The following is a 21,135-nucleotide window of genomic DNA, read 5'->3' as shown; positions in this document are numbered from 1 at the left end:
AGGCCAATGTTCCCATCCAATAATAGTCTACTAATGTGCCCTAAATTATATAATTTTTTTCTCTTCTTTCTTGGGGTGTGAGCTTAGCTGGCAAGGACAGCATTTATTGCCCATCCTTAGTTGCCCTTAAGAAGCTGGTGCTGCGCTGCCTTCTTGAACCACTGCAGTCTGTGTGATGTATATACACCTATAGTGCTGTTGGAAAGAGATTTCCTAGAGACAATGAAGGAGCAACAATATAGTTCAAAATCAGGATGGTGAGTGATTTGATGGCAAACTTACAGGTGGCACTATTTTCATGTCCCTACTGCCCTTGTTCTTCTAAATAATAGAAGTCGCAGATTTAGGAGGTGATGTTGAAAAAGCTTTGGTGAGTTTCTGCAGTTCATCTTGTAGATGGCACACACTACTAAGTGCTGGTAGTGGAGGAAGCAAATGTTTAAGTTGGTGGATCGAGTTGCCTTTAATGGTATCCCCTGTGTTGTCTTTTCCTATACTGGTCAGTTAATTTTCTTTTTGTGTTTCTGCTTCCTCTAGGTGCGTCATGAAATAATATATCACATTCCTGTTAGGTGGCATCTTAGCTCTCATTTATGTATTTGTTCCCTCATGGAGACATACTATTTTGGGTTTCTTCAGACATGTTGAGCTGTTTTGTTACAGCTCACATGCTGGAGGGATTTTGTTGATTTTTAATGGATCTGGTGTTTCAAGTCAACCTGCAGATCAAACTGGAGGCAGCTAATCTTGAGTAAATCTTTACAGTTGCACACAATCAGATGAAAAAAATGAATATTAGATACTCGATGATGAAAACAAAGTGGCAATCTCATCAAGTGGTTCAGAGGATATGGTGAATGGCAAGCACAAAGATTAAGCAGAAACACTGAACAGCTAAACCTTGAGATGGGATTATAGGATCCCAATCAATCCCAAAATGAGATTGCAGCTTCCAAATCTCTCAGATAATGAGCTTACAGCCTCCAAAATAAGGCTTACAACCTTGCAATCATTTCCATGTATTTGGCTTTCTTTTATTAGTATATACTGTTGAGTCGGCAATGGGAGTTCATTTCATTTTATTATGTTTCATGTTGTGGTGGCCATCAACCAAAACTCCACATAGCCAATACGTGAAGACGTCCTCACTGAAGGATTAGTATCTGACAAATGCACTGCACATGAATTCAATGGTTTGGTACTGAGAAATGACACAATTGTTGTATACTATATATAGTGTTAATAGGTCACAGTTTAGAGCAATGATGATACCAAATGATGAATCATCCAACTTGGGTTTCCCCAGGCCAGTGCAATAATAGTCCAAATGGTAAGTGGTAGGCAATGGGAAATTTGACTACTACACAAAGTAGTGGGGACAGTAATTTACCATCAGAAAATGGATGCAACAAGTGACAAATTTAGCCGAGCAATGGACTGCGTTTAATACATGTGGCATCGGGCCACTGCTAAATAAGTCACAACTCTGCTTTAATTTGGCCTGACAGCTTCCTGAAATGAAGCATCATTTCGATATTGAAATGAGGGTTTCACACCCATTTCAGGACTTGTTTGTTTAAAAAAATGATTCTCCAAGTGCATGTCCACTCTAAATAGATTTTCAGGATCTACAGTAACCTAACAAGCAATTATTAAAGGGACCACTGGACAACAACAAAGGAAGAGTTAGTTAAATTGTTTATGCTTACCTCAAAATGGAACCAGGACAAGCAGGTGTTCCTACTGCCTTCACGACAATATTGCTGACCCAAGTTCACCCCCTCATTATGGGCTCTCATTCCCTTAGGATTTACCTGAGCACTGAGACCCATGCCTGAGCCAGCCAAAATTCATCAGCCTTTGACCGGTGAGCTACATCAATTGGCACCTGCAATTTGCTGATCTAATGATTGTGAGGTACTAGGACCAATACTAGAGGATTCTCTGACCTGCATCTTCTGTAATCTGATTGCAGCTTGCTGTTCAATTCATGCCAAGAAAGTGCTGCTAACCAATGTCCTACCCCACCTCCCCCCACCAACCCCATCCCATCCCCTCATGTTGCAATAAATTTACAAAGTTAGATTGGTCCCTGTGACTCCATGTTATAACTTGACCATTGCTAGAAGTAGACAGGATTCCCCAAGCAGCAGCTCATCATTTTAATATCTTATTCCTCCTGCACTTTGGCAGCACGGAGACAGAATTTCAGTTTACATGTCTACATTGTGTCATGAACACTTTAATCACAGAAAATGGTTCATCTTCAAGGACTATACATTCTGGAAGATTTTGTGTTTTAAAAGATGCTGTTTCTTAAAGGATTAATGCAGGAGCTCTGATTGCTTTCCTTGGAAGAGACATCCATTTACAAGAAAAAGTCACTTAACAGTTGCAAAGAAGCTGAGACCTCTTGACCCTGGTGAACTGTGTACAAAGGTATTGTGGGGTTGGGGGTGGGGTGGTGTCACATGGCATTTTATGGCTCTGAAAAGAAAACATGCCTAGAAGATGGAGTTTAAATGGGTTTTTTGGTTTTACTTTTGAGAAGAGAAGGACCAACTGCTTGTGAGAAAGACAGCAGCCTTTTGGCAGTCCAGAGCCAGTCCACAGTTGGAGGTGGATATAAGCTGCTCCTAAATTGCTCTACCTGCTGGGATTGAACACCCTTGAGTGTTCCTTGAACCCGCCTGAAAACAGGAACCCTCCCATCCCAGTCATAACAATTGTTGTGTAAAATATGAGAGGTAGCGATTGCTACCTGATGGGCTCCTTTTTGTGTGAATTTTGTGCTCACCAAAAAGTAGAATGTGCACAGGGTGATCAACTCTTATGAAATAAAATAAGGGACACTTTGGCCTTGGGACTGGGGTAGGGAGTGCTGGTGACAGTAATTGTGGGGTGGGAGGGGGGCCTTAATATGCTCAAACATTTTGAAAAAATATTTGTGATGTCTGTAAGCTGTTGCAACATTACATTTAAAGATGAGTATAAGCAAATAACTTCAAACAGCTAAGATAAAGGCAAAATACTGCAGGTGCTGGAAATCTGAAACAGAAACAAAAAATGCTGGAAAATCTCAGCAAGTCTGACAGCATCTGTGTAGAGAAAGACAGAGATAACGTTTCGAGCCTAAGCAGTTTCGAGTTCTTCTTTAGAGCTAAAGCGAAGTAGAAATGAGGTGAAATATATACTGTTTGGGGGGGGGAGGTGGGTGGAGTAGGTGAAGCTGGATAGAAGGCCAGCAATAGGTGGAGGCAAAGGAGACATTGCGAAAGCTGTCATAAACAAAAGGTCAGAGGGTTGTTAATAGTGGTGGCACTGGCTCAAGGAGGTGCTAATGGTGACATTAAGCGTGGAAAGCAGAAAGTGATAATGGCAGGACCAGGGTAAGCACTCTGGAAAGTGATGGCCCTAGTGGGGGAGGGGATGGTGGTGGGAAAAAATATCGAAAAGGCTAAAAGCTGGGGATAAAACAATGAATAAAAATGGAAATAAATTTAACAAATAATAATAATGAAAGTAAGTGGGAAACAATAAAATAAATAAATGAAAAATAAAAATGAATATGGAAAAAAATGGGGGGATCAAAAAGGGGTGGGGATGGAGGAGAGAGTTCATGATCTAAAATTGTTGAACTCAATATTCAGTCTGGAAGGCTGTAAAGTGCCTAGTCGGAAGATGAGGTGCTGTTCCTCCAGTTTGCGTTGAGCTTCACTGGAACATTGAAGCAGGCCAAGGACGGACATGTGGGCATGAAAGCAGGGTGGAGTGTTGAAATGGCAAGCGGCAGGGAGGTCTGGGTCATGCTTGCAGACAGACTGAAAGTGTTCCGCAAAGCGGTCACCCAGTCTGCGTTTGGTCTCTCCAATGTAGAGGAAACCGCATTGGGAGCAGCGAATGCAGTAGACCAAAATGAGGGAAGTGCAAGTGAAGTGCTGCTTCAATTGAAAGGAGTGTTTGGGCCCTTGGGTGGTGAGGAGGGGGGAAGTAAAGGGGCAGGTGTTGCACCTTCTGCGATTGCATGGGAAGGTGCCGTGGGAGGGGGATGAGGTGTAGGGGTTGATGGAGGAGTGGACCAGGGTATCCTGGATGGAATGGTCCCTATGGAATGCTAATGGGGGGATGAAGGGAAGATGTGTTTGGTGGTGCCATCATTTGGTGGAAATGACAGAGGATGATCCTTTGAATGCAGAGGCTGGTGGGGTGAAAAGTGAGGACAAGGGGGACCTTATCATTGTTCTGGGAGGGAGAGGAAGGTGTGAGGGCAGAGGCGTGGGAGATGGGTAGGACACGGTTGAGGCCCTGTCACCAGCATGAGTGGGAAACCTCGGTTAAGGAAGAAGGAAGACATGGCAGAAACACTGTTTTGGAAAGTGTCATCATGGGAACAGGTGCAACGGAGGCAATGCGATGGAGTCCTTACAGGAAGCAGGGTGTGAGGGCCTGTAGTCGAGGTAGCGGTGGGAGTTGATGGGCTTGTAATGAATATTGCTGGACAGTCTATCACCAGCAATTGAGACAGAGAAGTCAAGGAAGGGAAGGGAAGGGTCAGAGATGGACCATGTGAAAGTGATGGAGGGGTGGAAATTGGAAGCAAAATTGATAAATTTTTCCAGGTCCAGAAGAGAGCATGAAGCAGCACCAAAACAGTCATTGATGTATCGAAAAAAGAGTTGTGGGAGGGGGCCTGAGTAGGATAGGAACAAGGAATGTTCCACATACCCCATAAAGAGACAGGCATAACTGGGGTCCATGCAGGTACCCATAGCCACACCTTTTATTTGGAGGAAGTAAGACAAGTTTAAGGAGAAATTGTTCAATGAGATAACAAGTCCAGCAAGACGGATGAGAGTGGTGGTGGATGGGGATTGTTCGGGCCTCTGATCAAGGAAGAAGCGGAGAGCCCTCAGACCATCCCAGTGGGGGATGGAGGTGTAGAGGGATTGGACGTCCATGGTGAAGAGGAAGCAGTTAGGGCCAGGGAACTGGAAATTGTTGATATGATGTAGGGCATCAGAGGAATCGCAGATGTAGGTGGGAAGAGACTGGACAAGGGAGGAGAGAATGGATTCAAGATAGGAAGAAATGAGTTCCATGGGGCAGGAACAGGCTGACATGATCGGTCTGCCGGTACAGTCTGGTTGTGGATTTTGGGGATGAGGTAGAAGCGGGCTGTCCGAGTTTGGGAGACTATGAGGTTGGAAGCTGTGGAGGGAAGATCTCCAGAAGAGATGAGATCAGTGACTGTCCTGGAAACAAAGGCTTGATGTTTGGTGATGGGGTCATATTCCAGGGGGAGGAAGGAGGAAATGTCTGTGAGCTGGCGCTCAGCCTTTGCGAGGTAGTGGTCAGTACGCCAGACAACAACAGCACCACCCTTGTCGGCAGGTTTGATAACAAAGGCAGGACTGGACCTGAGAGAACGGAGTGCGGCAAGTTCAGAAGGAGACAGGTTAGAGTGGGTGAGAGGAGCAGAGAAATTGAGACGGCCGATGTCACGCCGACAGTTCTCAATGAAAAGGTCAAGGGCAGGTAAGAGGCCAGAGGGAGGGGTCCAGATGGACGGGGGATGCTGGAGGTGGGAGAAAGGATCCTTTGAACGGGGGGAGGACTCCTGCCCAAAGAAGTGAGCATGGAGACAAAGGTGGTGGAAGAAGAGTTTAGCATCATGCTGAGCTGAGAATTCATTGAGGTGAGGGCGTAAGGGTATGAAACTGAGTCAAACAGCTATAGTTTTTCAATCTCTTACACTGTAGTTAGATTCAAACCTGCCATGTTCCACTTTGGCTGCTCTCTGGGGGCTCCAATGCCACTTTATGGTCGGCGGCAAGAGCGCAGTGCAGTTGTACAACTAACAAAGAGACTCAGAGCTGCAAGATGAGACTCCAGGCTGTCTCCAAACTGACTAACCAAAGTTTTAGAAATGCGGGACAAATGTTCTCACATGAAGAAAAAATACAGGATGCAGGACAATTAGCAAAATTACGGGATGATCCTGTAAACAAAACAGGCTGGTTGGTCAGAAAACATTTTTTCTCCTCATTCGAGGGAGGATTCTATCTAAACTCTCTGCCTTCCATCGCCACCCCACTTCCCACCCCCTTAAGTCTTTGCAAGACCTACTTGTTCAATTGTGTTTTTGCCAACAGGTTTAACATTTCCTACTTCTTTCTCAATCTCTTGTTACTTTCAGCTTTGATACTCCTGTGCAGTACTGAGGGAGTGCTGCATTGTCAGAAGCATTGTCTTCTGGATGAGATGTTAAACCCCGTCTGCTCTCTCTGTAGATGTAACGGATCCAATTACATTATTTTGAAAAAGAGAAAGGGAGTTATCCTTGGTGTCCTGGCCAATATTTATTCCACAATCAATATCAGAAAAACAAATTATCTGGTTATTATCACATTGTTTTTTTGTGTGGGAGCCTGCTGTGTGCAAATTGGGTGCCATATTTCCTACATTACAACAGTGACCATACTTCAAGGGCACTTAATTGGCTGTAAAGCACTTTGGGATGACTTGAGGTTGTGAAAGGCATTATATACTGTCATGAAGAGATTAATGTCTATAACGTTATTGGAAATTATTTTTTAAAATAGAGTTTAATAGTGTCTGTGTCTATGTGTGTGTATGTGTGTGTCTTAATTGAATTAAAGCCAGCTAGTGTGGGTGCTTTGATGTATAGAAAGAAGCAGGTTTGAAATGTCAATTAGATAAACATGGGGAAGTTCAGAAACATAGGTGTCAAGGGGGAAATTTGCATTTTTAACTGAAGCATTGAAAAGAATGGGTGAAACCTTGCACCTAGCTAGAAGATGCCAAGCAATGTGTTTATTTTTTTCTGCTTACTAATAAAATTAGTGGAATCAAAGGATATTATTGTTAGAAGATGTAATGTTAAAAGCCTAGTGAGACAATGGAAAATTTACATTCAAAGGAAATGCTAGGTATAAACAGAAAATAATTTGTGTGTGTAAGGCAGAGGCATTTAAGATCTAACCAGCCTGTATGCCTGCAGCTGTCTCTGCAAGGAACCTCATAAGGTCAAATGTGCTTTGCCTGGGGTCCTTTAAAATCTATGAGTTTTCCTGTTGCCTTAATGCGTGTGTAACCGAGAGTCAGATTAATTAGGGGATTCTTGTAGTTTTATAGTAGTAATTTTGTAGACATATGTATGTGCTTACAATTTTTCTTGTATGAATAAATGTTTAATTTAGTTTTATAAAAAACCTCTTGAGACCCGGTGGTCTTATTACCACTGAATTCAAAGCCTGTATCTTGAAACATACAAATTGCAAACACGGGTTATGACAGTTGTTTCAAGTTTCCCTCTGGGATTTGAGCAACTCAGCCTTTACCATCGGCTGTGTCATAATAACTGTAAATGCAAATCTTTTCTTTTCATCTTTGTAAACTGCTTCAAGCCATTTTATTACATTAAAGATATTATATAAGTGTAAATCATTTTATTGTTGTCAGTTGCCTCAGTTGACAGAAGAAAGAATTGTAAAGACATTAGTATGGCTGACTTCAAATCTAGCCCTCTGACAAAAGAAAACAAGTTCATGTATTTATGTCATGTGGAGACTGGAACAACAGGGATTGTTATCAGAGCAGAGTGAGTTAAGCAGAGATTTAATAAAGGCATTCAAAATTATGAGGGAATTTGATCGAGTCAATGGTGCTATGATCCTAGTTGATGTTAATACTGAACAAGTCAGATTCCAGAGTGAAACCTGGTTTGATAGATCCTAACTTTTTTTCGCTAGAAACCATGGCGATTAAGTTACTGAACAAATTAACAGGAGTCTGCTGATGAACTTTTAACGCAAAGAATAAAATATTTATTAAAGCAAGAAAAGCGAATTATATTACACCAGACAAAAAGATTAGAAAGATCTCAATATAGAGACAAGAAGACAATTCAAATTCCCACTATTCCTTTACCCCAGCAATATCTTTACAGACACACAACCCAGTGAAGTGTTAGCACCACTTTTTTTCCTTTCTGAACACACAAATATATATCTCAATTCAACTTGAAATTATAAAAGCAAAAAACTGCGGATGCTGGAAATCCAAAACAAAAATACCTGGAAAAACTCAGCAGGTCTGGCAGCATCTGCGGAGACGAACACAGTTAACGTTTTGAGTCCGAATGACCCTTCAACAGAACAAAATAAAAATAGAAGAGAGGTGAAATATAAGCTGGTTTAAGGGTGGGTGGGACAGGTAGAGCTGGATAGAACGCCAGTGATAGGTGGAGATAACCAAAAGATGTCACAGACAAAAGGGAAAAGAGGTGTTGAAGGTGGTGATATTATCTAAGGAATGTGATAATTAAGGGTAGAAAGCAGGACAAGCAAGGTACAGATAGCCCTATTGGGGGTGGGGTGGGGTGAAGGAATCAAAAAAGGCTAAAAGGTAGAGATAAAACAATGGAAAGGAAATACATTTAAAAATAATGGAAATAGGTGGGAAAAGAAAAATCTATATAAATTATTGAAATTATACATGGTTCACAACAATGGGGAGAAACTGTTTCCACTGGCAGGACAGTTGATCACTAGAAGACACCAATTTAAGACAATGAGCAGAATATCCAAGGGGAAAATGAGAAGAAACTTCTTTATACAGCAAGTTATGATTTGGAATGCACTACCTGAAAGGGCGGTCGAAACAGATTCAATCATAACTCTCAAAAGATAATTGAACATATTCTTGAAAAGGAGAGCCCTGTAGGGCTATGGGGAAAGAGCAGGAGATGGGGGTAACTGAAGCATTTCTAAAGAGCTGGCACATCTCAATTGGCGGTATTTAAGGGAGGCAACAGTGATCGTGCCCATCGGCTCGAGAGCCGGCGAAAGCCATGCATGCCTCTTGGGAAGGCCTGCTGCATTAGGTGCCAATCAGGCAGTCAATAGGGCAGAGGTAGCCTGTCCCAGGATCAAGGACCCTGAAAGTGGAGGTCCCACCCACTAAGAGCTGCTGGCCAATCAGAGACTGTCAGTTCTTCACTGCTCGACGGGGAGGCATGGCTTGTGCCAATAATGCTCCCACCTGAGGCCTAGGGTCACTGAGACGCCAAGACACAGCTGAGTGAAGGTGGGAGGATGGTATAGGGGTGGGTGTCATGGGGGTGGGGTGTTGCCAGCAAGGGAAGGGGATGGCTTTCAGTGCACCCTTCCGCCCCTGCCAGATGCTGGGTACCTCAATCAGGCACTGAGAGCCTTTGAACAATGCACCCCCCCCCCACCACAAAACCCCTCCCAACCACAGGAAGCCCACAAGCATCCCTAACAGGGTTTGCCTTTTGGCTTCCTGCATGGCAAACCCCCACCTGCCACTGGGTGAATACCAGCAACAGAGGGATGAACCCCTGATCGGGGCAGAGGCGGGAAGGTGGCAGGGTCTCCACAGCCACCCTCACTCAATTAAATGACCCCCGCCACCAAACATGCTGTTGGGGAGGGCATTCATTTCTGTCCAGTGGGTCAAATGGTCTTTTTCCTGTGCTGTATGATCCTATAATTCATAAAATGGTAACTTATCACAACCTCACGATGTCCCAAACACCTGGCAGTCAATAAATCACTTTTGGAGTGCAGTCATTGCCTTTATGTAGATAAACGTGGCAATCAATTTGCACACGGGAGGCTCCCACAATGAGTAAATTTTAATTAATGACCAGTTGACCTATTTTTCTTGGTGTTAATTAAGGGGTAACGCTGGCTCGGATACCATCTACGTTCTCAGTTCTTTGAAAAGCAGGATAGGACATTTTACCTTCACCTGAACAGTCAAACAAAGATCCAGTTTAACTTCCGATCTGGAAAGTTGATGACAGGATGATGCTTCAGTCCCAGTGTACCAGTGATAAGTCACATTGATTACATTACACATGGCTAAATAAATGCCAATGAATAGTGCCATGCATCCTGCCTAGAGAATATTTATACTGTACAATTTAAGCTGCTATGATTCAATATCAATAAGGGATAACTTCAAAGAGCCTCTTAATTTGGCATTTTTTAATATTATAATCAGTTACATAGCAGGTTTATTTTAAAATCACTGAAAAAATAGAATATTGCTGGTTACAGAAATAAATCATCTTGGCAGATTTAAACATTCATATTACCATTGAGTTGAGGTATGAAAACATCTTGTATGATGGGAACTAGCAAAACCATATTGTGAAATCTGCAGACCAGGAGAATTAAAATGTTCTGGACTACTTGCCTCTTTCCATTTCTGTAGAAAGAGACTCCATTCTCTCTAATTAGTAGCTGACTAACTGAGTGAAGACTTGGAGTTTGGTGAGAGGGGAGTTTTAAGTGTTAATTTTGTTCTTAAATTTTGCCCTTAAAATCTAATCTAGTCTGTAATTAACAGTAACTGTTAAGTACTGTGTAAGCAGGGTAAGTTATTTCTTTCTTGCAGTATAGACAGGGTAAACTAACTCTCGGCTGTAGGAGCTAAATAATTAATTAGGTAGCTGGTTGAATCTGGTTACTGTAACCCCAGTTCAGTTTACAAAAATTTCAGCATTCTTTAATGCAGCCTTGACTAACTGAGTGAAGACTTGAGTTTGGTGAGAGGCTAGTTGTCTCTTTCCCCTTTCTATCTTTCTCACCCCAGAGAAATTGGTTATTGCTCTACTACAAGGAAAGGAGCTAGCTGTTTGGTGAGTATCTGCTAAGTGGGTAAGTTCTATTCTATCCCTAAGGTTTAAATAGTACATAATTTGGTGGTAAAGTTTATAAAATATATACGAAAGCAATATAAATAAGTGATTAATATAATTAAGTAATTATTTAAAACATTAAAAAAACATTCAGGATGGCAGGACAGGTGATGTGTCAAGGCTGCAGTATGTGGGAGCTCATGGATAACATTGTGATCTAGGGCAATCATGTCTGCAGTAAATGTTTGCGAAATGAGGAACTTCGGCTCAGAGCCATTGAGTTGGAGGCTGAGCTGCAGACTCTGTGATACATCAGGGAGGGGGAAAGTTACCTGGATGTTTTATACCAGGAGGCAGTCAAACCATTTAGGATAGGGTCTTCTGATTTGGTCAGTGGCCAGGGAAAGTAGAGTATGACTGCAAGTGAGGCAGATAAGGGGACCCAGAGGGCAGGAGTGCAGGAGTGTGAGCCTCTACAATTGTTCAATAGGTGTGACGTTCTCTCAGTTTGTTTGGATGAGAGTGGGGGCTGCAGGGTTTGTGAGCAAACTGACCATGGCACCATGGTGCAGGAAGCCATCCAAGTGGGGGGAGCACAAAGGAATGTAGTGGTAATAGGGGACAGTATAGAAAGGGGGATTGACACTGTTCTCTGTAGCAAAGAGCGAGAGCCCAGACGGTTTTGTTACCTGCCCAGTGCCAGGGTTTGGGACATCTGCTCAGGGCTGGAGAGGAATTTGCAGTAGGAAAGGGAGGATCCAGTGGTCGTGGTCCATGCAGGTACCTTGACATAGGCAGGATGAGGGAGGAGGCTCTGCATAGTTGGTATGACGAGCTAAGCACCAAATTAAGAAGCAGAACCTCAAAAGTAATAATTTCTGGATTATTACCTGAGCCACATACAAATTGGCATAGAATTATAGAATCACATAATCAAACAGTGCAAAAGAGACCCTTTGGCCCATCGAGTCTGCACCGACACGTGAGCAACATCTGACCTACCTACCTAGTCCCATTTACCAGCACTTGGCCCATAGCCTTGAACGTTATGACGTGCCAAGTGCTCATCCAGATACTTTTTAAAGGATGTGAGGCAACCTGCCTCCACCACCCTCCCAGGCAGTGCATTCCAGACTATCACCACCCTCTGGGTAAAAAGGTTTTTCCTCACATCCCCCCTAAACCTCCTGCCCCTCACCTTGAACTTATGTCCCTTTGTGACTGACCCTTCAACTAAGGGGAACAGCTGCTCCCTATCCACCCTGTCCATGCCCCTCATAATCTTGTACACCTCGATCAGGTCATCCCTCAGTCTTCTCTGCTCCAGTGAAAACGACCCAAGTCTATCCAACCTCTCTTCATAACTTAAATGTTTCATCCCAGGCAACATCCTGGTGAATCTCCTCTGCACCCCCTCCAGTGCAATCACATCCTTCCTATAATGTGGCGACCAGAACTGCACACAGTACTCCAATTGTAGCCTCACCAAGGTTCTATACAATTCCAACATGATCTCCCTACTTTTTGTAATCTATGCCTCTATGCAATAGAAATGAAAGCATGGCTGAAAGACTGGTGTGGGAGAAGTGGGTTCCGGTTTATGAGGCACTGGCACCAGTATTGGGGAAAGTGGGATCTGTACTGTTGGGACGGCCTACACCCGAACCGTGCTGGCGCTGGTATCCTTGCAAGCTGTCTAAGAAGGAAGTAGAGAAGGTTTTAAACTGTATAATGGGAGCAAAGGATCAAGTTTGGGAAGATGTGGCAAACCAACAAGGCAAGCGAGACAGATATTAATATGGGAAATGAGAAACAGACCGTGACAGGAAGGGGCAGAGAGTTCAAATCTAAGAGTACAACAATAATAAAAGGACAAAACTAAAGGCTCTGTATATAAACACACATAGCATTCGAAACAAGACAGATGAACTGATAGCGCAAAAAGAAATAAATAATTATGATCTGATAGCCATTAGAGACATTGCTACAGGATGACATAGATTGGGACCTGAATATTGAAGGGTATGTGACATTTAGAAAGGACAAGAAGTTAGGAAAAGGTGGAGGGGTGGCCTTGTTAATTAATGATGCCATTCGCACAATAGAGAGGGATGATCTAAGTTCAGGAAACCAGGATGTAGAAGCAGTTTGGGTTGAGATGAGAAATGGTAAAGGCAAGAAGTCACTTGTGGGAATGGTGTACAGGCCCCCTAATTGTAACTACACAGTGGGACTGAGTATAAGACATAATGGGAGGATGCCAGAAAGGTACAGCAAAAATCATGAGGAATTTTAATCTACATATAGACCGGAAAAATCAGATGGGCAAAGATAGCGTAGATGAAGAGTTTGGAGAATGTTTTTGGGATGGTTTCTTAGAACAGCATGTTCTGGAGCCAAACAGAGAGCAGGCTACACTAGACCTGGTATTGAGCAACAAGATAGGATTAGTTGAAAACCTCCTAGTGAAGGCATCCCTAGGTAGCAGCGATCATAATATGATTGAATTTTACATTGAGCAGAATCTTCTGTTTGGTGTGCAGAGCCTGCCCCCATACGCCGACGCGTAAAATGATGCACGGTGACATCAGACATGCGCCCGACATCACCATGCGTCATTCTGATCATCCGTTCGACAGGCATGCACCAGAGTTGGCTACACGCCCGCCAAACTCTCAAAGACCTGCTAAAGCCATTAATCAAACAATTAAGCCAATTGAGAAAGCTCAACCTTAAGGTTGTCGGGCAGGTGAAGAGCCCAGGCGGCCTTCGCATTTTTCATGAAACTTCATCCACGGGTGGGATGAGGTTTCATGAAGGGTTTATAACATTAATAAATACTTTTGGAACATTTGAAAAATATGACCCAGCTCATGTGACGCTGTCAAATGAGGGGACACGTGTAAATTATTTTTTAGCTTCTTTATTTAAAAGTAACATTATGAAATGAATCTCCCTGAGCTCAGGGAGATTTCTGTGCTCAGAGCGTAGGCCCCGACTCTCGTTCCTCCCCCCCGCCTGCACAGGTAGTGCTGATTGCTTCCGGGCATGTGTCACACTGGGCGGGCTTTAATTGGCCCGCCCACACAAAATGCTGGCACACAGCTGATCGCAGGCAGAGATTGACCCCGCACCCGCCTACACCCGGCAATCGGCTCAGCGCCTGCTCCCAACCAGCCAGCCCAACGGGGAGAAAATTCTCCCCATTCAATTTGAGGGAGGGAAGAGTGGTTCTAAGACTAATATTTTAAACTTCTATAAGGGCAATTGTGAGGGCATGCAAGCAGCGGTAAAGTGAACTGGCAAATTAGGTTAAGTGACACGCCAATAGAAGTTCAATGGCAGACATTTCAGAATACACAGAATATATACGCTTCAATGAGAAAGAAAAATTCCAAGGGGAGGGCCCACCATCCACGGTTAACTAAAAAAAGTGAAAGACAGTATCAAGCTTAAAGAAAAAACATATAATTATGCAAAGATGGGTGGCAGGTCAGAAGATCAGAAAGAATATAAAGAACAGCAAAGAATGACAAAGAGATTAATACGGAGAAAAATATTAGAGTATGAGAGAAAGCTAGCTGGTAATATAAAGCTAGCTAGTAAGAGTTTCCATAGATATTTAAATAAGAAAAGAGTTAACAAAGTGAGCATTGGTTCTGTAGAGAGTGCGTCAGGGGAATTGATAATGGAAATGAGGGAGATGGCGGATTAATTAAACAGATATTTTACTTCAGTCTTCACTATATAGGGCACAAGTAACATCCCAGAAACAGCTGTAAATCAGGAAATGGAAGGGAGGGATGTACTTGGGAAAATTACAATCACCGGGGAAGTGGTATTGAGTAAATTGTTGGGGTTGCAGCCTGACAAACCTTCAGGTCTGGATGGATTTCACCCCAAGGTCTTGAAAGAAGTGGCTAGGAAGATAGTTGATGCACTGGTTTTAATTTTCTAAAATTCCCTAGATTCGGGAAATGTTCCATTAGTTTGGAAAAAAGCAAATATAACGCCTTTGTTCAAAAAGGGAGGGACACAGAAAGCAGGGAACTATAGGCCAGTTAGCCTAACATCTGTCATAGGGAAAATGTTAGAAGCTATTATTAAAGATATTATAGCAGGGCACTTAGAAAAATTCAAGGCAATCAGGCAGAGTCAATATGGTTTTGTAAGAGGGAAATCATGTTTAACCAATTTATTGGAGTTCTTTGAAGGAGTTACATGTCCTGTGGATAAGGGGGACCCGGTGGATGTACTGTACTTAGATTTCCAGAAGGCATTTGATAAAGGGCCACACCAAAGGTTATTGCAGAAAATAAAAGTCCATGGTGCAGTGGGTAACATATTGGCATGGATAGAAGATTGGCTGGCTAACAGGAAGCAGAGATTTGGCACAAATGGGTCTCTTTATGGTTGGCAGGATGTAAAGGTTGGTGTGCCACAGGGATCAGTGCTGGGGTCTCAGCTTTTCACAATTTATATGTGACTTGGATGAAGGGAACAGAAGGAATGGTTGCTAAATTTGCTGATGACACAAATATAGGTAGGAAAGTAAATTGTGAAGAGGATGTAAGGAGGCTACAAAGTGACATAGATAGGTTAAGTGAGTTGGCGAAGATCTGGCAAATGGAGTATAATGTGGGCAAGTGTGAAATCATTCATTTTGGCAGGAAGAATTAAAAAAAGAACCTTATTAACTAAATGGTGAGAGATTGAGGAGCTCTGGGATTCAGAGGGACCTGGGTGTCCTAGTGCATGAATCACAGAAGGTTAGTATGTAGGTACAGCAGGTAATTAGGAAAGCTAATAGGATGTTATCATTTATTGTGAGGGGAATTGAGTACAAAAGTAGGGAGGTTATGCAGGGCATTTGTACTGGCCATTGGTGAGACCATACCTGGACCAGGACTGGTCTCCTTACTTAAAGAAAGATGTAAATGCATTAGAAGCAGTTCAGAGAAGGTTTTCTAGACTAATACTAGGAATGGGCGTGTTGTCTTGAGGAAAGGCTAGACAGGTTAGACTTCTATCCACTGGAATTTAGAAGAGTAAGAGGCGACTTAATTGAAACATTTAAGATCTTGAAGGGCCTTGACAGGCTGGATGTGGAGAGGATGTTTCCTCATGTGGGAGGATCTAGAACTAGGGGGTCACTGTTTGAAAATAAGGCGTTGCTCATTTAAGACAGAGATGAGGAGAAATTTTTTCTCTCAGAGGGTTGTGAGTCTTTGGAATCCTCTTCCTCAAAAGGCGGTAGAAGCAGAATCTTTGAATATTTTTAAGGCAGAGCTAGGTAGATTCTTGGTTAATGGAGGTGGGGGGGAGGTGGGTGGTGGTTAAAGGTTATCAGAGTAGGCAAGAATATGGGGTTGAGGTTACATTCAGATCAGCAATGAACTTATTGAATGGCGGAGCAGGCTCGAGGGGCCGAGTGGCCTACTCCTATTCCTAATTCGTATGTTCGTATAGTTGCCTGTTCCACATAACAGCTTTCTGTAAATATAAACTATATTGATATTACCATTGTTAAGTTAAGGAATAGAAAATCTCCAGGGCCATTAAAGAAATGTCTCCTCACAGATAGTTTTGGATTGAAGGAAATGTCAGACAGAAGTGTTGATGTAGGGAAATTGAGCAATTTAATGGTGGCATGGTTTGCAATTTACAAAAAAAGCTGTTGAAATTCCATTTTCTATATTGTACCCAAACTCATCACGAATTCCAATGAAATAACCTAAGTCACCTTTAATGACCAATTACAAGCAAAAGTGTAGCACTTTTTAGCAGTGTGCAATTGCTGAACATTGAAATAAGCAATAATTTGTTTAATACTAATAACATGACCTCTAACGGTTGGCCACTTTATTTCAATATCAAAAAGAATTATCAGAAACGCCGTCTTGCTGTGGGAACAGTTATTTTTCAAAATGGGATCGAAGAAATATAAACAAACAACTTGTTGTGTTTGCATCTATCAATAATGTGACTAACTTCAATTACGTGTGACCTTTAGCTTAGACATGCAGTCACTAAAGTGTTTATATACAATATATTCAGGACAGCTTTTTCTTTCAAAAGACCACTGTAGTCAATGTTCACAGTGAATTATTTACACTGCTGTAGCGAAGTCCAATTCTAATGACACAAGTATAATTTATTATTTATTCTTCTATTTGTACCATAACAGAAAAATAATTTATTAATAACTGTTTTACAACAGATTTATATTTGTAATGCTATTAATTAAAAAAAATTGAAGTTGCTTTATCCAACCCACTGGATTCTGTTGAAGAGCTGATAACAGGTTCGTTGGGATTGGTAAAGATTCAGGCAAAAATTTCTTTTGTGCTAGAATAGTTAGTTTGCTTTTTAGTGAATGTTTACACATAAATCCCTTCTTTTGTGTTTTTGATTTGTATTCAAAGCCTGCACAAACTAAGGCTGAATAAAGGCTCGATTTGTATTAGAAGAATCAAAATTGACCGACAGCGTGCTGAATCAAATGTGATCCATTTTTCAGTTATAACAAATTACCATTTGCAACAAAGTAGTTTCCATGTGTTTACTCAAATACCAGCGTAACTAAGTTACTGGCAGCTTCACCTCTGAGTTAGAAGATTGTGGGTTCAAGCCCCACTCCAGGATTGGAGGACAAAATCACGTCTGAAGGAGTGCTGCATTGTCAGAGGCACCATTGTTTCAGTGAGACATTAAATTGAGGCCCACTCCTTGTCCACCTGGGTGATGTAAAAGTTGCATACATTATATTAACAATGATGTTCTGACAGCATTTCCCTTTAATAAACATAATCAAAAATAGATGCCCAGGTCATTGGTTTGGTGTTTTGGGGCTTGGTGTGGGTTAGGATGCAGGCAGCAGAGTTTTGAATGAGCTTAAATTTATATAGGGTGGACAGTAGGAGGTCAGCCAGGGGAGAATTAGTAGTCAGATCAAGAGGACTGTTCTCTTTGGACAAGGGGAAGTTGAGATGAGATTTGCTAGAGGTATTCAAGATCAGGAGGGGCCTAGAGAGAGTGAATAGAGAAAAATTTTTCCCATTGGTGGAAGGACTGAATTCCAGAGGGTACGGATTTAAAGTAATTGGCAAAAGAAGCAATGACAACATGAGGAAAAGCTTTTTCATGCAGCAAGTGGTTAGGATCTGGAATACACTGTCTGTGATTGTGGTGGAGGCAGGGTCAATTGAAGATTTCAAAAGGGAATTGAATCATTATCTGACAAGAAAAAAAATTGCTGGGCTACGAGGAAAGGGCAGCAATGTGGCACTTTGCTCCTTCAGAGGGCCAGCACAGAAATAATGGGCCAAATGGCCTCCCTCTGTGCTGTAACCATTCTATGATTCTATGAGGGTTTCAGCCACAGATGATCTGATGCAGGGGCGGAGTGGGGCAATGTTACAGAGGTGAAAGTAGACAGTCTTAGTCTCGCCTCAGTGTCAAATATGACACCAGTGCTGCAAATGGTCTGGTTCAGTCCCGGGCAGTAGTCAGGAAGAGGGATGAAGTCAATGGCTAGAAAATGGAGTTTGTGACAGAAACTGAAGACAATGCCTTCTATCTGTCTAACCTTTTGTTGGAGGCAATTTCTGCTCATCCAGTACATTGGACAAGCAATGTGACAAATCAAAGATAGTGGAGGGGTTGAGAGAGATGGTAGTAAGATAAAGCTGGATGTCATTCATGTACATGTGGCACCTATTGGAAGGATATGGCCCAGGTGCCTATTATGTAGAAGACCAAAATGTAAACTTTGTTGACAGTAGCATTTCTCTTCAATGCTGTGTAAATTTTTAAACAATCTATTTTTATTATGATCACAGTGTCCCCACTGTATAAACCTAACTTTAAAATATCGCCTGTGACTTACTTACATCATTAGCAAGCATGAGCTCGCTTCAGTTGATTAACTCTCACCTCTGACTTGGAAGGATGTGGGTTAAAGTCTCACACCAAGATCTGAGTACATGATCCAGTTGGATATTCCAATGCTGTCCTTCCAATAGGATGTTAAAGCATTGGACCTCCCTGGACCTTATAGAAATTCATGACAAAAATTAAACTCGCAGTGTTCTGGCCATTGATGCTCCCCCAAAATTTCAACTTCTTGCTGTCCTTGGGGTTTTGCTATGTGCAAAATGGCTGTTGTGTTTATGAAACAGTTACTGTGTTCCAAGTTATTTCATTGGACTGGAAGTTGTTGGAGTAGGGCAACTTGTAACATGCCAAGTTAGTTAGACTTTCCTTGCACCCTTCAGCTCTCAATTTTATTTGCTATGTGCATTGCTGGCAATGTGAACCGGTAACAGTAAATGAGGGCAACAGGGAATCGAGAATCTTGGTGAACAATGGAAGCAACAGTGTATCCCCTTAATTAATTAAATTTAAAGACTGAGAAATAAACAGAGAAGAAGGTGAATTAAATGGGATATATTGGTGGGGAGTGGTGGGGGAAATGGTGACATAGTGGTCATGTCACTGGACTAGTAATCCAGATGCTCAGGCTAATTGCCTGGGGTCAAATCCCACTACAGCAGCACTGGATTCAAATTCAATTAATAAATCATAAAACTGGAATATTAAGCTAGTCTCAGTAATGGTGGCCATCAATTGTTGTCTCTTCACTAATGCCCTTTAAAGAAGGAAATCTGCCATCTTTGCCTGGTCTGGTCCACATGTGACTCCAGACCCACAGCAACTGTCATCTGCAAGCCACTCAGTTCAAGGGCAGTTAGGGATGGGCAACAAAGGTTGGCTTTGCCAGCAACGCCCGCATTGAAATAAAAAAAAATCAATATTAAATCAGTTTAGAAAGATAAAAAAAAAGTGTGAAATAAGGTTTGGATTAGGAAAGAGGGAAAAAAGAGACAAAGGAAAGTAAGAAAAAAAGTATAATTTGAACTTTGACATTTTTAAAATCTCCAATAATTTACTACCCCCAAAAAGTGACACTAAACTTTTAATTATTTGTTTTATAAACCAGAGATTGAAACGGTCATTAATATTTATTACGTTGTTAAAAGAGTACTTATTCTATTAACTACTAGGCTTAACTTTCTAATGGGTAATTAATGTGCAAATGTAGCATCTGCATGAAACTCAAAGGCAGGTTAACTGAAATACCATTTTTGCGAAGCTAACACTGAAACAGCGTTTATCATCTAAAAACTGGCGATTTGCAGTTCATGAGGTATCTCTTCCTCAGCACAACTTCCTGACCAATTTACACATTAATGATGGTATGCCTCATTCTGACACCATTATTTTTACAGCAAATTCTGACCCGCTGTTTCTAAAATATTTTGAGACATTTCTGATAGGTGTGATAGATAAGGTGCTACAAAAATGCAAATATTTATTTCTTAACTTTTGGTTTCATTATTTAATTTACAAAATTTACATTACAAATCTTAATTGATATGTTGTTAATTGTAGATAATAGTCTCCATCAGTTACATCACTGGATGCTGCTTTTGAAAATGAAAGACATGATTGATACCATGTTTTGTCCAAATTGCTTGTTTAGCATTTAGAAAACGTATCAGAAAATTAACACTTATGTTGACACAAGTATGTTTTTCCATCTTGCAGACCCGCCAAGTGTGGAGCCTACATTTCTGGAGATTCGGCAGGGTCAAGGCAGGAGCATTACCATGACGTGCAAAGTATTGAAAGCTTACCCAACCCGCGTGCTAACCTTTGAATGGAAGCTGGGCAATAAGATTTTACTAACAGGGCGATTTGAGTCACAGGATTATACGCAGATCAGAGTGGACAATCTTTCCAAAGACAGCTACGGAGTTTACAACTGCAGCATAATAAATGAGGCTGGTGCTGGCACATGTAGTTTCCTTGTGACAGGTACCCATTCCAAATATCATTAATATGATATTTTTATATTATGGACTGCGTATTGTTTCCCTGTTGACTTGATTTAACACTGCAAAAATTATTCTCTTCCTGCTTTTGACTGATTCGCCTGGCAGAATCATTCTGTAGTGTATTTGCCACTCTCACCTCAGTTTTCAGTGAAAATAGTGCTGGATTTTGCGCTCCCCCACTAGTAGGTTTGAACGTGAGGCGGCGGAGGGGCCTTCCCACCACCTATCTCCTTGTCCCTGACCTCTCTGAAATTTTTGGGCGGGCAGGGATCAATCAGCCTGTCGATGGACAGGCTTTGGGGAGTTATGAGGTGAGTTACTCGTCACACGATTCCTAACCTCTGACCTGCTCTTGTAGCCATGGTAATTATATGGCTCGTCCAGTTCAGTTTCTGGTCAATGGTAACCCCCAGGATGTTGATAGTGGGGGATTCAGTGATGGTAATGCCACTGAACATCAAGAGGCGATGGTTGGATTCCCTCTTGTTGGAAATGGCCATTGCCTGACACTTGTGTGGCGCAAATGTTACTTGCCACTTGTCAGCC

At 42.0% G+C, this 21,135-nt stretch overlaps 1 protein-coding gene across 2 annotated transcripts in view; it reads left to right on the top strand.

The window, feature by feature from the left end:
• The window catches only part of mdga2a (MAM domain containing glycosylphosphatidylinositol anchor 2a), a 918,070-nt gene that overhangs the window by 584,889 nt on the left and 312,046 nt on the right, over window positions 1-21,135 (top strand). For both annotated transcript variants that reach the window (XM_078562337.1, XM_078562336.1), the window contains exon 9: window positions 20,300-20,569. In XM_078562337.1, coding sequence (XP_078418463.1) covers window positions 20,300-20,569 — 270 coding nt within the window. The remainder of the gene's footprint in view (window positions 1-20,299; window positions 20,570-21,135) is intronic.

Source organism: Cetorhinus maximus, chromosome 18, assembly GCF_964194155.1.
Source record: "Cetorhinus maximus chromosome 18, sCetMax3.hap1.1, whole genome shotgun sequence".
NCBI classification, from domain to species: domain Eukaryota; kingdom Metazoa; phylum Chordata; class Chondrichthyes; order Lamniformes; family Cetorhinidae; genus Cetorhinus; species Cetorhinus maximus.
Note: the sequence above shows the minus strand (reverse complement) of the source record. Positions and strands in the feature narration are given on the sequence as shown.